The sequence below is a fragment of the Nyctereutes procyonoides genome, unplaced genomic scaffold (assembly GCF_905146905.1).
Source record: "Nyctereutes procyonoides isolate TBG_1078 unplaced genomic scaffold, NYPRO_anot_genome, whole genome shotgun sequence".
Lineage (NCBI taxonomy): Eukaryota > Metazoa > Chordata > Mammalia > Carnivora > Canidae > Nyctereutes > Nyctereutes procyonoides.
In genome coordinates, this window is record NW_026575131.1 from 52,386,475 (window position 1) to 52,400,382 (window position 13,908).

The 13,908-nt window shown below is 53.1% G+C and overlaps 1 protein-coding gene across 1 annotated transcript; it reads left to right on the plus strand.

Annotated features, from left to right (window-relative positions):
- Positions 1-847: 847 nt before the first annotated feature.
- On the plus strand, positions 848-7,219 carry TEX45 (testis expressed 45). Its single transcript, XM_055344354.1, has 9 exons — positions 848-929; positions 2,531-3,104; positions 4,494-4,600; positions 4,687-4,787; positions 5,042-5,154; positions 5,247-5,356; positions 5,724-5,925; positions 6,420-6,505; positions 6,991-7,219. The coding sequence occupies exons 1-9, from the start codon at positions 915-917 to the stop codon at positions 7,216-7,218; spliced, it is 1,536 nt and encodes a 511-aa protein (XP_055200329.1). The 5' UTR covers positions 848-914; the 3' UTR covers position 7,219.
- The last annotated feature ends 6,689 nt before the right edge of the window (positions 7,220-13,908 follow it).

Consider the following 13,908-nt stretch of genomic DNA (forward strand, 5'->3'; position numbering starts at 1 on the left):
TGAGCAACTGCCTTCAGCTCAGGTCGTGATCCCGGGTCCTGGGATCAAGTTCCACATCAGGCCCCCTGCAGGGAGCCTGCTTCTCCCTCTGCCAATGTCTCTGTCTCTCTCTGTGTCTCTCATTAATAAATAAATAAACTCTAAAAAAAAAAAAAAAGGTACCTTGGAGATCTGTGAGCCTTAGAATGACATTAATCATTGTAGTGACCCAAAGACCAAAGACACTGGCTAGTCCTGTGTGGGAAATGTGAGGGAGCAGACAAGCAGGAAAACTTTGGAAAATGATAATAGTGAATACCAGCAGCCTGCGGCTTCAAATCTTCACTGCTGCTTTTTTTTTAATTCTATTTATTTATTCATGAGAGACACAGAGAGAGAGACACAGGCAGAGGGAGAAGCAGGCTCCATGCAGGGACCCGATGTGGGACTCGATCCCGGGACTTGATCCCAAGACTCGGGGATCAGGCCCCGGACTGAAGGTGGCGCTAAACCCCTGAGCCACCAGGCTGCCCCTCAATGCTGCTTTCTTTTTCTTTTTCTTTTTTCTTTTTCTTTTCTTTTTTTTTTTTTCAATGCTGCTTTCTGAAGTGGTTGCCATTCTCAGCCCCGTTTTCTAGATGACAAAACTGAGGCTCGGGGAAGTCTAGTCGCTTGCCAAGCTCTCCTGAGCTCTCAGGACGCAGGATCCCCTGGCCTCCCTCCAGATCTTCCTCCCAGCTGCCCTCAGGATTGCTGGGGGACCATTGTGACAGCACCATCTGAGGACAGCTCTTTGGTCACAATGGGCAGTTCTGGACCACAGCGGGACGCAGCCTTGGAAGGAACATGTGAGCATCCTCTGGGAGACTGGAGACAGAAGGAGTCTCAGGGTCAGGCCGGAGGCCAAGCGCATTTTCTAGGACTCATAAGTCCCCATGCCACCCCTTGAGGTAAGTAGCATGTGCTCATCCCTGCTATGGAAGCTGAAGTTCACAGGAGCCCAATCACTTATTCCAAGGTGACCTAGCTAGTAACTTCAGTTGTCAGATTCCCCATAAACTATTTGAGGACTTCTCAATGCTCAACTATTTTATTTTTTTTTTTAAGATTTTATTTATGAGAGACACAGAGAGAGAGAGAGAGGCAGAGACACAGGCAGAGGGAGAAGCAGGCTCCATGCAGGGAGCCTGATGTGAGCCTGATGTGGGACTTGATCCCGGGTCTCCAGGGTGAGGCCCTGGGCTGAAGGCGGCGCTAAACCGCTGAGCCACCCGGGCTGCCCCTGCTCAACTATTTTAGGTGCCAAAATGATCAGAAAAGCAAACACAGGTGCTGAAAAACTGTGGTGTTGTTAAAATGCTTGATGCCTGTTTTCTAAAGAGGTCAACATGAGCTAGTTGTGAGCTGATGGGATCCGGGCAGGGCTGGGCCGGCTCCCGGGATGCTGGTGGCACCCTAGGGGCTGGTCTCTGAGGCACTGGGAGGAGAGACTCCTCTGCTCTGACCAAAGGCAAGAAAGGCCCAGTCAGCTAAGCGGGCTCCTGGCAGCCGGGAGCTGGAGATGAGCGAAGTGCAGCGAGAGGTGTCTCAGCCTCAGAGAGTTTGAGGACTGGAAGAGATCCAGGAGAACAACTGCAGAGGGCAGGAGGGCCCATGAGGAAGTGTGTGGCAGAGATGGGACAGTGGCCAGGACTGAGCAGACATAGAGGGGAGAGCCATGGCCTTGACCCCTAAGTGAGGGTGAGGAGAGGGGGCTCCTGTAGCAGACAAACTAAAAAAACAATGGTTAATTCTCTCGGGCCCTTTTTTTTTTTTTCTTAAGATTTTATTTGTTCATGAGAGACACACAGAGAGGGGCAGAGACACAGGCAGAGGGAGAAGCAGGCTCCCTGCAGGGAGCCCGGTGGGGGTCTCAACCTCAGGACCCCGGGATCATGCCCTGTGCCAAAGGCAGACGCTCAACCACTGAGCCACCCGGGTGTCCCGTGTCTCAGCCCTTCCTGATGCTCATTTTGTAGTGGCCTCGAGAGGGGCCTTTGCACCTGCTGTTCCTTCTGCCTGGAATGCTGTTCCCTCAGGCACCCAGAAGCTCCTCTCCCCCCTTTCACAGCTCTTTGCTCCTCATTTCAGTGACACTATCCCATTTAAACCGGCAACCCTCCCACCCTCACCCCCCATCCTCCTACCCTGTGTCATGCTTTTACCCGCAGCACTTAGCCCCTTCTCCTAACTCTGCAATTTATGGGTGTGCACTTATTCAGTGTTGTCTGTTACCTCCACGCCCCATTATGAACCCCCAAGGGCACGGATCTCGGTCCGTTTTGTTATCTGACGGTCCCCCCTTCCAGGGGGCACACAGTAAGCGTCAATGAATGATGATACGCCTGCTTTTCCCCGGGCGGGGGGCAGGCACCGGGGCTGCGCCTGCTTTGTACGGCGTCCCCGGCGCTCCGCCGAGTGCCCCGCGCCTGGCACACTGCGAGGAGTCAAAGGCAGCATTGTCCTCGGGCGGCCGGGCCCTGGCTCACTCCCGGACCTCCGCCCCTCGCAGGTGGCGCCCTGTCCCGCGATGGCCGCGGTCGCCCCGCTGCCCTGCCCGCTGTCCCGGCGGGCCTTCCTCAAGGCCTCGCACTTTGCACTGGGGCCCGACCCGCGGCTGCACGCGGGCGCCATGCAATCCACGTCGCATCGGGACTTCCCGGCCCACCCGGGCGTCACCGGCGCGCCGCGGTGCCAGCAGCCGCCGCGAGGGTCCCTCTTGCCCCAGGACGCGCGCTCGCGGGGCGCCGAGCTCCGGTCCGAGACGCACTGCGCGTTCGCGCCCCCGCCGCCGTGCACGCGCCCCGAGACGCGGGAGCGCACCCCCGCCCTGCAGGGCAGCGGCCTGCGCGTGCACCCGTCCGCGCGCGTCCGCACCGGCGCCTCCACCGTGCGCGCCGACTTCGGCTGGCCCGAGGCGCCGGCGCGCGCCCGCGAGCAGATCCACGGCGCGCGTCTCATCTTCGACCGCGACTCGGTGGCGCCCGGCGACCCGGCCAAGCTGCGCATCCCGCCCACCACCTACCAGGACTTCTACGCGCTCCGCGCCCCGTGCCCGCAGCCCCGCGCGCCCTGCTGCCACCTCGGTGAGCGCGCCCCGGGCGCCGGCGCGATGTGGCAGCCCAGTGGTGGTGGTGGGGGGGATTCCGCGCCCTCCCCCAGGGGACGCGTGGCTAGATCTGGAGATTGTTTGTTTTTCTCTTAAGATTTTATGTATTTATTCATGAGAGAGGCAGAGACACAGGCAGAGGGAGAAGCGGGCTCCCTGTGGGGAGCCGTATGCCCGGACACTAACCCGGGACCCCGGAATCACAGCCTGAGTCAAAGGCAGATGCTCAACCGCTGAGCCACCCAGGTGCCCCTGGAGATCGCTTTGGTTGTCAAGGGGTGCCACTAGCAAGGAGTGAATGGAGGCCGAGGATGCTGGAAAACGTCCTACCGTGCACAGGACAGCTCCCCCTAGGCCAGGATTATCCAGCCCCAAAGGTCAATAGTACCCAGCCCAAGAAAACCTGGAACCTCCCTGAGCCTCGGTTTCTATATCCATCGAATGGCATAAGCTCCTGGATTTTTCTCAAGGGCCTGTGCCATGAGCAGAAGCCATGAATGGTGGTTTGGAATCAGACAAATCTAAGTCACCCCCACCCCAGCCCTGCCACCCTAGTAGATACGTGACTCTGAGCAAGTCGACCTCTCCAAGCCTGGATTTTCCTCATCTGCAAAATGGGTGCAACAATAGCACCCCACTTCATAGGAGCTGGGGAAGCCAAAAGAACCCAGAGTGCATGATGCACCTGGCATAGAGTGAGCACTCAAAAAAAAAAAAAAAAAAAAAGAGTAACTGCCACTTGTTGGATTTTCCAATTCTATCACTCTAAGGGACTGCTGGTGGACGTCACTAGTCCAAAGTCCCTCCAAGCTGGACTCAGGGATAGTCAGATCTGGGTTTGACTCGGTTCTGGTTTTGAATTTTCGTGACTTCTGGCAAGTCATTTGGCTTCTCTGAGGCTGTAAAGTGGGGAGAATAAGATGAACCCTGCAGATGAGGCTTGAAGCGCTTACCCTAGATTCCTAGTCCAATACTTGGTAGCTATTCTTGTATCATCCTTTGTATTATTTTTGGTGTTTTCTTTTTTTTAATGTTTTTAAAGATTTTCTTTATTTATTTGAAAGAAGATGCATACACATGAGTGGGGTGGAGGGCCAAGGGAGAGGGAGAAGCCAACACCCCGAGGAGCAGGGAGCCTCATGTGGGGCTTGATCCCAGATCCCTGGGATCATGATCTGAGCCAAAGGCAGATGCTTAACCCATTGAGCCACCCAGGAGCCCCTATTTTTGGTGTTTTCCACACAGCCCTCAGGCGAGGCTAGTCAGGGCGGCCCAGCTCCCCTTTCCAGGCAGGGAGTTGCATCCTAGTGGGCCTGGAGCTGCAGGGGCTCAGTGTCCTTTTCTGCTCATTCTTGTTCCTTCTCAGGGGGCCTGAACCCCCTCAGGTGGGACCACAGGAGACAGGACAATGGGACCTCCTACCAGAGACACTTCCAGGCTCTGCCGAGCCCACCTGCCTTGATGTGTAAGAGGGTAAATCGAGGTGGGGCTGGTGCTGCTGGGGAGGGCAGCAGGAGGGGCTGGCTGGTGTTGCCCTTTCCACCTCTGTCTGCCCCCAGGCCTCTTCCAGTGTGGAATTGGGAGACTTCAAGATTGGCTATGGGCCCATGTGTTCAGAGCAGAAACAAGCCTACAGACCTCAGGGTCTGCCCCCAGACAGGTAAAAAGGGATGGTGGCCTTCTACCAGGACAGGGCAAAGGGCTCTCAGTGACATGTGGAGTGTGCCGCCCAAGGCTCTAGGGCCAGTACTCTACCTCTGAGACCTCCATCCCCTACCAGCAAGGCTCTCTACTGTGTCAGGTCACCCACCATTAGCACCCCACGGCTTGGCCTTTGGGAAGTCTGCCCCTCTCCCATTTCCTCCGAGTTGCAAGGGCCCAGATCAGATGAATCCCATCCCCTCTTATCTGCAGGTATGACAAGGCTCAGGCCATAGCCCACATCCACCATGTGAATATTTGTCCTGGAGATGGCCTGTTCCGTGACAGGACCACCAAGGCTGAACACTTCTATGCCCGAGAGCCAGGTGAGCCTACTGTCCGTCCCACCACCCTCCCCTTGCCCCCTTCCCCACAGTGGCCTCCCAGGTCTGCTCAGCACCCGCTCTGCCACTGGCAGAGCGTTTTGTTCTTCACCATGACCAGACTCCAGCATCGCACATCCTGGAAGGAAACTGGTGCCCTGGTCCGGGCAGCCTCACCACCTCCATGCACTCTTTCCATGGCCAGGTCAGCAGGAAGGGGGAGGGAGACACCCCCCACCCCCCAGGCCCAGGCTCAGGCTCACCAGGTAAAAGGGTTTCCCCGGCAGTACCAATAGCAAGTGCAAAGGCCTTGAGGTGAGACTGAGCTTGACGTGTGTGTGTGGGGGGGGGGATCTCCTGGATCTATCTGCCGGTCTAGGGTTAAGGCACTCAACCACTCGGAGCCTCAGTGGCTCTGTCTGCAAAATGAGATACATAGCCTGCTCCCAGCGCCAGCGATGTGGGCCCCAGAGAGGGTGTGAGCTATCCAAGGCCGCAGGGCGCTGGCCTCTTCTCTCCCCGGGGGTTTTGGGAGACCCCGGGAGCTCCCCACATGCCACGTGGTCCTACAGCTGCCGGTGACCAAGCCACCCAGCCGCCACGTGCCTCACGATAAACTGAAGAGCCACGTGTGCCTCGGGGACTCCTCGCTGCTCGGGCAGTTCCTCCAGACCTCCATGGGCTCGGACTATTGCCCCCCCGAGAAGGCACAGAAGTCGCAGAAGGCGCCCAGTCTCCACTTGCTGCAGAGCAGCCTGCCCCAGGGCACCTACGGTGCGCGGGTTGCGGGGGGCGGGAGGGGGGGGCTCCCTTCCCGGCGCAGCTCTAGCCCCGCCCCGGCCGGCTTCGCCCCGCCCACTGCCCGACCCTGGCTCCGCCTCCTGAAGTGCCCGACCCTGGCTCCGCTTGGTGGGTGGGTCGCGATCGCAACTCTGCCCCTGGACGATCCGCCCCTTCGAGGACTTGACTCCCCCTTATCCCCCCACCTCCACCGAGGCATCACCCCCGGCCCTCTCCCGACTCTAAGCCCCGCTTTTCCATCAGACTCTGGCCCCGCCCCCTGGCCCTGGCCCCGCCCTCCAGCCAGTGCTTGCCACGCCCCCGGCCCCCCTCCTCCCCGCCTCCTTCTCCATCCTCCCCGCCAACTTCAGCGCGGGCTCTGGCTTCGCCAAGTCCTACCCCATCCCTAATCTCGCGCGTTCCCGCCCAGGGGCCAAGCCTCTCCTCCCTCCGCCCCTCAGCTCGACTACTCCCACCCAAATCTCCAGAAACAGATTTTTTAACCACGAACCAGAAGATGCTGAAGCCTCACAGAACAGCTCCGGCCTCCGTGACTGAGGACATGCTACAGCGGGTGAGGGCGGGGGAGGGGTATCTCCCTGACCCGGTGACCCCCCCCCACATCAGTGCAGCTTTATCTCAGGATGATAATACCATCTCCTCAGGCCCAGAATTAGTGTCAAGTCCGCTCAGGGTCTCTCTAGGGTGACCCCGGGCACAGGGTCATCTTAATGTCAGGGTCAGGGTCAGCTCAAGGACATCTTCGTATCACCAGCCACAGTTATTATACCCCCAGCTGAGGGTTAGCTCCCCGTTGCCTAGGGTCACCGGGGTCCTGAGGTCCTGCCGGGTGTCCCGGGTTTCTCTCCAGCTTCTCATCCAGCTCCTGGGTCAGCCAAAACTAGGCTCCAAACAGCCCACCTCCTCAGAACCCAATCATCAGCCTTTGTGCTCCCAGGATCCTATGGGGGGGACGATGTATGGGTCATATGGGGTGGGCCCAGGTAGGCCAGCCAAGCTCCAAGCTGTCTTGCCAGGCTGCCCACTCTGACTTCACAGTGCAAGTATGGCCACATTGAGCCCCCGCTGGGTGGACAGCGCTTCTTCTCAACCCAATACGAGGATGAGTTTGTCTCCAAGTTCCAGGGCCCAGCAGTGTTGAGATTGGTCAATCTTCAGGACAGCCATGTGCCTCTGGGCTCCCCTCGCCCCTGGGGCTGTGGGGCTGGGAACATAGACCCTCGGGCCCCCAAGACCCCTACCTACCCATGCCCTAGTCAGCAATAAACACTGCTTTGACAATATCCCACCCCTCCCCATCAGTCAGCCATGAAAGAGGATGCTTGGTGGGATGGGAGCTGTGCAGGAGAGAGTGATTCCATCAAACCACCCTGAACGGACACTTCTGTGGACCCAGAAGATCGCCCCACTCTGGGCGAGGAGGCCATCCCAGCTTGTGCAAAGGCCTGGTGATTGGACTCAATGTAAGGTGTTCAGGTGCACCAACAAGTATGAATGATGTGGAGGGAGTAGAATGTTGAACAGGGCAATGTGGTGAAGGGCTGAGAACACAGGCTGAATGGACAGAGTCCAAATCTTAACTCCTCTGTCCTGGACAGTAGTCTCGGGCAAGTCACTTAACCCCCCTGAGCCTCATCTATAAGGTGGAAATGAATGTTATAAATGAGAAATGTACACACTTGGTGTGTGTGGCTGGGGTCAAGGAGGAAGAGCACTTCCCTTCTGAACATGAAGGTACGGAGGAAAAGAGGAAGATGAGGGTATGGGAAGGAGCTTTCTATCGTTGAGAGAGTCGGGGGAGGGCTCAGAGGAGGGAGACTGAAGGGGTGGAGAAGCTGAGAGTGACCCAGAAATCTCTCCACCATTGTGGGTGAAGATTGGAAGGTCAGTGGTTTACTTGCTGGGTGGGTAACCGGTCTCCAGGTCAGAGCTGGGTCCAGGGACGAATCAATAAAAGCCATCAGATATGATCAAGTTCAAGGGAGTAGATGTCCAGCCAGGGATGAAATGAAAAGGTTGGAAAAGGGACGCCTGCCTGGGTGGCTCAGCGGTTGGGCGTCTGCCTTCCACCCAGCGCGTGGTCCCAGGGTTCCCGGATCGAGTCCCACATTGGGCTCCCTTCATGGAGCCTGCTTCTCTCCCTGCCTGTGTCTCTGCCTCTCTCTCTCTTTTTTTTTCTCTCTCTCTGTCTTTCATGAGTGGGTAAATAGAATCTTAAAAAGAGGGGGGGGGGGAATCCCTGGGTGGCTCAGCGGTTTAGTGCCTACCTTTGGTCCAGGGCGTGGTCCTGAGGTCCCGGGATCGAGTCCCACCTTGGGCTCCTTGCATGGGGCCTGCTTCCCCCTCTGCTTGTCTCTACCCACCCACCCCCTCTCTCTCATGAATAAATAAATCTGAAAGAAGGAAGGAAGGAAGGAAGGAAGGAAGGAAGGAAGGAAGGAAGGAAGGAAGGAAGGAAGGAAAAAGGAAAGGAAAGAAAGGAAAGGAAAGGAAAGGAAGGTTGGAAAGGAGGAAGAGGGGGTGGAGCCCTGAAGCCCATCAGGGACAAGGTTTGACAATCCTACCACGGTACCTTGGACAGCGCCCCCCCCCCCCCCGCCCCCGCCCCTTGAAGGTCTGGGGTGTGGTGAGATTGGGCCTGTCTGGGATAAAATGAGCCTTGGTGGCCATGCCCAGGGTCCGCTTCTGAAGGCTGTAGAGAATCTGGTTTCGGGGAATGAACATGGCTCCCTGACCCTGTAGTCAGACCTTCAAAGACCAAGACCTCCAATCCAATGAGCCACTAAGAGCCAAGCTCAAGCCTGGCCAGGAGTACTTTCCCCATGGGCAGCAATTCTGTAGAGCCCGGTTGTCATCTCCACAGAACAGGAGTCCAGCTTTGGGTCCCACAGTAAGATGGCCCTTTGGGTGCACTCATAGTATCTATGCAAGTATCTTCTAGCCGCAGAGGACCCCTCGTGTTTGCTTCCGCTAAAGATGTACATGACACACTTCTGAATTGCCTCCTGATAAACCAGGATTTCTCAACCCCGTACTATTGACATTTTCGATGGGATCCATCTTTATTGTCAGAGGCTCTTATGTGTGTTGTAGGATGTTTAGCATCATCCCTGACCTCTACCCACTACAGGCCAGTAGCATTCTCCTTTTAGCCCAGCCAATGATGACAACCAAAAATATCTCCAGGCATTGCCAAATGTCCCCTGGGTAGGGGTGATGGGGTGGTGGTGCAGAGAAAACAGTGGCCCTGGTTGAGAACTATGGCAATAAACCCATCCTGCAATTATCCCCAGGACAAAATCAGGCTCTCCTGATGAAGCTGGTCTGTTGACCAGATGAGTACTAACAAAAAGGTTTTTCTGGGCAGCCCGAGTGGCTCAGCGGTTTAGTGCCACCTTTGGTCCAGGGCGTGATCCTGGGGACCCAGGATCGAGTCCTACATTGGGCTCCCCGCAAGGAGCCTGCTTCTCCCTGTCTGTGTCTCTGCCTCTCTCTCTCTGTCTCTCATGAATAAACAAAATATTTTTTTTTAAAGAGTTTTTCCTTCATGCCTTGCCTGCCAGGAAGCTCAGAAAGCTTACATCAGTGTTCATTTCCATGTAGCTCTGGTTGCACGATTGTTTGTGCTCCTGCCTGGTTCTTGGAATGGTTTAAAGCAACCCAGACACCAGATGAAAGATAATGGGTAAGAGTTACAAGGAGACAGATTTCCATACAAATTGAAGCATTTTCTAACAATGGAACTGACTAACCCCGGGATGGGTAGCTAGAAAAGAACGGGAGCTTTACTAGAAATATTTTCAGTGTAGAAAGATGCTTCATCATGATTTGGGACGTGTTTTATGGATTTATGTTTCTCCCTCTGTATATTCCATTCACCCTTCCCCATGCCAAAAAAGCATTTCTTATCAACTACAAACCCCAAAAGGTTTATAAAATAAGATAAATAAAGTAGGTAGGATTGAACATGGGAGAACGGATTAATTTTTAAGAAAAATAGTGCAGCACTGAGGGGGGCACTTGATGGGATGAGCACTGGGTGTTATTCTGTATGTTGGCAAATTGAACACCAATAAAAAATAAATTTATTATTATTTTTAAAAAAAGAAAAATAGTGCATCACGGAGCAGCAGAATTCAGACCTGCCACTTCGCTGTCTTTTTGTCCCTCGGCAATGATGTCATGTTGTACCCTCACTTTCCTCGTGTGTCAAGTGGGTTGGCCATAGTTCTTCATAAAACGGGTACAAGATTTAAATAAAATATGCACATACCATTCTTAGAACAGGGCCTAGCATTTGGCTGCAGCGTGAAGACGGCTGCAGTACCCATATTTTTTTTTTAACATCTTAGTCATTTTTGTTGCAAGTGACAGAAACCCAGTTTGGTCTAGCTCAAGTAGAAAGGAATTTTATTGACTTTGTTGGAAAGGAAACCACAAGCCCAAAATGGTGTAACCTGGGCCAGGCTCAGTCACCAAACCAGGGATTAATACCTAACCTTATCGCAGTTTCAACCGCCCCAAGAAATGTCTTTTTTTTTTTTTTAAGATTTTATTTATTCATGAGAGACAGAAAGAGAGAGGCAGAGACACAGGCAGAGGGAGAAGCAGGCTCCATGCAAGAGCCCGTCGTGGAACTCAATCTCAGGTCTCCAGGATCACACCCCAGGCTGAAGGTGGCACTAAGCTGCTGGGCCACTGGGGCTGCCCCAGAAATGTTAAGTCTTAATTACCAATCGGGAATTTTTTGACAAGCACAAAGGTAATCTGTAACATGGACCTTCACCAGGGACAAAAGGTGAGGCAATCGATTTAATAAAATCCCCCCTGCCTTCCCCTAAGGGCAAGTGACTGTAACAATCCTTTGGCTTATAACTTTCTTTCCCTAACCCCCTTCCTATAAAAACCTTCCACATTGTACAACTCCTTGGAGTGTCCCTCTATGTGTTAGAAGGGATGCTGCCCAATTCATGAATCTTTTTAAGATTTTATTAGAGGGACGCCTTGGTGGCTCAGTGGTTGAACATCTGCCTTCGGCTTGGGTCGTGATCCCAGGGTCCTGGGATCGAGTCCCACGTCGGGCTCCCTGCAAGGAGCCTGCTTCTCCCTCTGCCTGTGTCTCTGCCCCCTTCTCTCTGTGTCTCACATGAATAAATAAATAATTTTTAAAAAGATTTTATTAGAGAACGAGGGGTGGTGGTGGAGGGAGAGCAGAGAGAGGGGGAGAAGCAGGCTGCCTGCTGAGCAGGAAGCTGAAAGTGGGACTTGATTGATCCCAGGACCCTGGGATCATGACCTGAGCTGAAGGCAGCTGCTTAACCAACTGAACCACCTGAGCGTCCCTCATGAATTATCTAATAAAGCCAATTAGACCTTCAAATTTATTTGGATGAATTTGCTTTTTACAATTTAGAAATAAGAAAATCCAGAAGCTCCCCGTCACCTCGCAATCCTATTATCCCTCTAAATGGTGGCAAAAGAGGATGCTAGCAACCCTCTAGATTAAAGCCTTAAAGAAAGAGGGGAGGTCTTGCCCTCAACTCCTCTTTTGGAATTTTTTTTTTGTTGTTAAAGATTTTATTTATTCATGAGAGACACACAGAGAGAGGCAGAGGGAGAAGGAGGCTCCCTGTGGGGAGCCCAGCGTGGGACTTGATCTCAGGACCCCGGGATCATGATCTGAGCCAAAGGCAGAAGGTCAACCACTGAGCCACCCAGGCATCCCCTCTTGTTGGAATTTAAAGGACATTTGAGTCACATGCCCAGCCCCGAGCCAATCACTGTGCCCAGGCGGATAGAATGCTATGATTGGATGGCCCAGCTCACAGGCCCACCCCTGGGTGACTTGGTTCCCCAAGCGCTACCACCACGTTTGAGCCTGGAGCCCAACCTTGCTGGACCCTGTCTCCTAGCAACAGACCAGCGTCTGCCTCTCCCCTTAGCATCTATATTGCCCCAGGTTACCACGCGGAGGGTGGAAAGGTAGCTAATAGGCACTTCCCAAAGGAGGGTAATTGCACGTTTATAGACAGGGAGTGCTCAGTGTTGCAAAATAGCCTGAGGCATCGAGTGGCCCCTGGTTCTCCGATAATCCCAGTCTTATCTTCCACGTTATTACTAATTTCCTCCTCTGGCTTGGGGCCGAGAATTCAACTCTGGCAGTCTCACAAAACCAAGGGGATGCTAGTCTCTGCTGCAAGAAGTGTATAGAGGCAGCTGGCGGCGTCTAAGGAGACCCTGCTGGAGGCTTTGTGAAGGCACCCACATATTTCAACACCCTGATATTTTTCTCAAATAGTTTTCTCAAGAGACATGTGACTAGAGTCCCAAAATAAAATAAGCAAGATTTTTTTTTAAGGATTTTATTTATTCTAGGGAGAGAGGAGAGAGAGAGGGAGCGGGGGAGGAGCAGAGGGAGAGAGATAAGCAGACTCCATGCTGAGCATGGAGCCTGAAGTAGGGTTCAATCTCAGGACCCTGAGATCATGACCTGAGCTGAAACCAAGAGTGGATGCTTAACTTTAACCAACCGAGCCACCCAGGCACTCCCAAATAGGCAAGATTTCAATCAGCTTATTTTTCTTCCACATAACAGGAATTTCTTGTTTCTCTTCTTAGGGCAGATTGTATGCACGGCAATAAATCTAGGGAGTCCCATTCAGTTTATAGTGAATATCTTGTCTGCGGTGGCCTCGTCCCTCTACCTCACCTTTGCTCCACCAATTCCACATTTTAGGTAGTCCCCTCAATATCCTTCCCTTTCCAGGTACTAATTCTAAATTAGTCAAGACTATCATGGATTCAAGGAACAGATACCCACTAAAACCAGCTCAATGCCCAGGAAATTTGTTGGCTCATGGTATTGGAAAAAATGAGGGCTTCTGGCTTCAGGTATGGCTATATCCAGGAGCTCAGCCAATATAGACAGAACTTTCTCTTCAACTCTCACCTGCACATCCTGGTATAGATTGGCTTCAATCTGTAGACTGTTCTTCCTGACATCTGGGGTTGGGGGGGAACTGTAGGTAGGATGAGGTCCTATCTACAGTTTCTAATCCTGGAGGAAGAATGAGACCCTCCAATATCATATCCTCCAACCTAATGGTTGTTGCCAGGAGATGGGATTCTCTGAGTGGTAAATTTAGTGATTGAGTGATACTGTGGGGCTGTGTTAGATTGGAGTAATGGAGAAGAATCCACAGAGGGATATAAGCAAGGTGCTGATAGAGCTACTTAGCAGACAGGGGTGCCTGGGTGGCTCAGTCAATGAAGCATCTGACCCTTTATTTCAGCCCAGGTCATGCTCAGGGTCATGAGATGGAACCCCACATTGAGCCCTGAGTAGGGTTCTGTGCTCAGTGGGGAGTCCACTTGAGAGTCTCTCTGTCTCTGCCCTCCCCACCCTCTAAAATAATAAATAAATCTTAAAAAAAAAAAAAAGATAGCAGACAGAAAAAAACAGCTGTCATTACAAGTATTATTTATTATGGAATCTTCCAGGAGGTGGTAAGATGAGGAACCAGTGACATAATCCAATTTCAGTTTCAGACCTCTCAGATCTGCCGTGGGCTTTTCCACAGAAAGGTGGAAAGCCAGTTTCAGACCTTGACTTCGGTACAGATCTAGAAGGTTCAGGAAAGAAAAGGGAAGAGACCTGGAGGCCTAATTTGCTTGAGGCTGTATTCAAGGGTAGTTGGTGTCAGAATTCACCAAAGACCATCAGAAATATACCTGTAAGTAAAAAAAAAAAAAAAAAAAAAAAAAAAAAAAGTTTTTTAGCTTGGTCCAGCAGGGAAGATCATAGGCCAGGAAGCGTGGGTGCCTCCATAAGAGGCTGTTGGAGAACAGGTGGGCACCACATAGGATTCAGGCATGTGCTGGGTAGTTTTATTTTTTTATTTTTTATTTATTTATGATAGTCACAGAGAGAGAGAGAGGCAGAGACACAGGCAGAGG

What these genes read in the sequence shown, in the direction of transcription:
- TEX45 (XM_055344354.1), top strand. An exon ending in CTGCCTTGATGTGTAAGAGG is followed by an intron (nt 4,601 to 4,686) that starts GTAAATCGAGGT and finishes GTCTGCCCCCAG; the next exon opens with GCCTCTTCCAGTGTGGAATT. An exon ending in CTTCTATGCCCGAGAGCCAG is followed by an intron (nt 5,155 to 5,246) that starts GTGAGCCTACTG and finishes TGCCACTGGCAG; the next exon opens with AGCGTTTTGTTCTTCACCAT.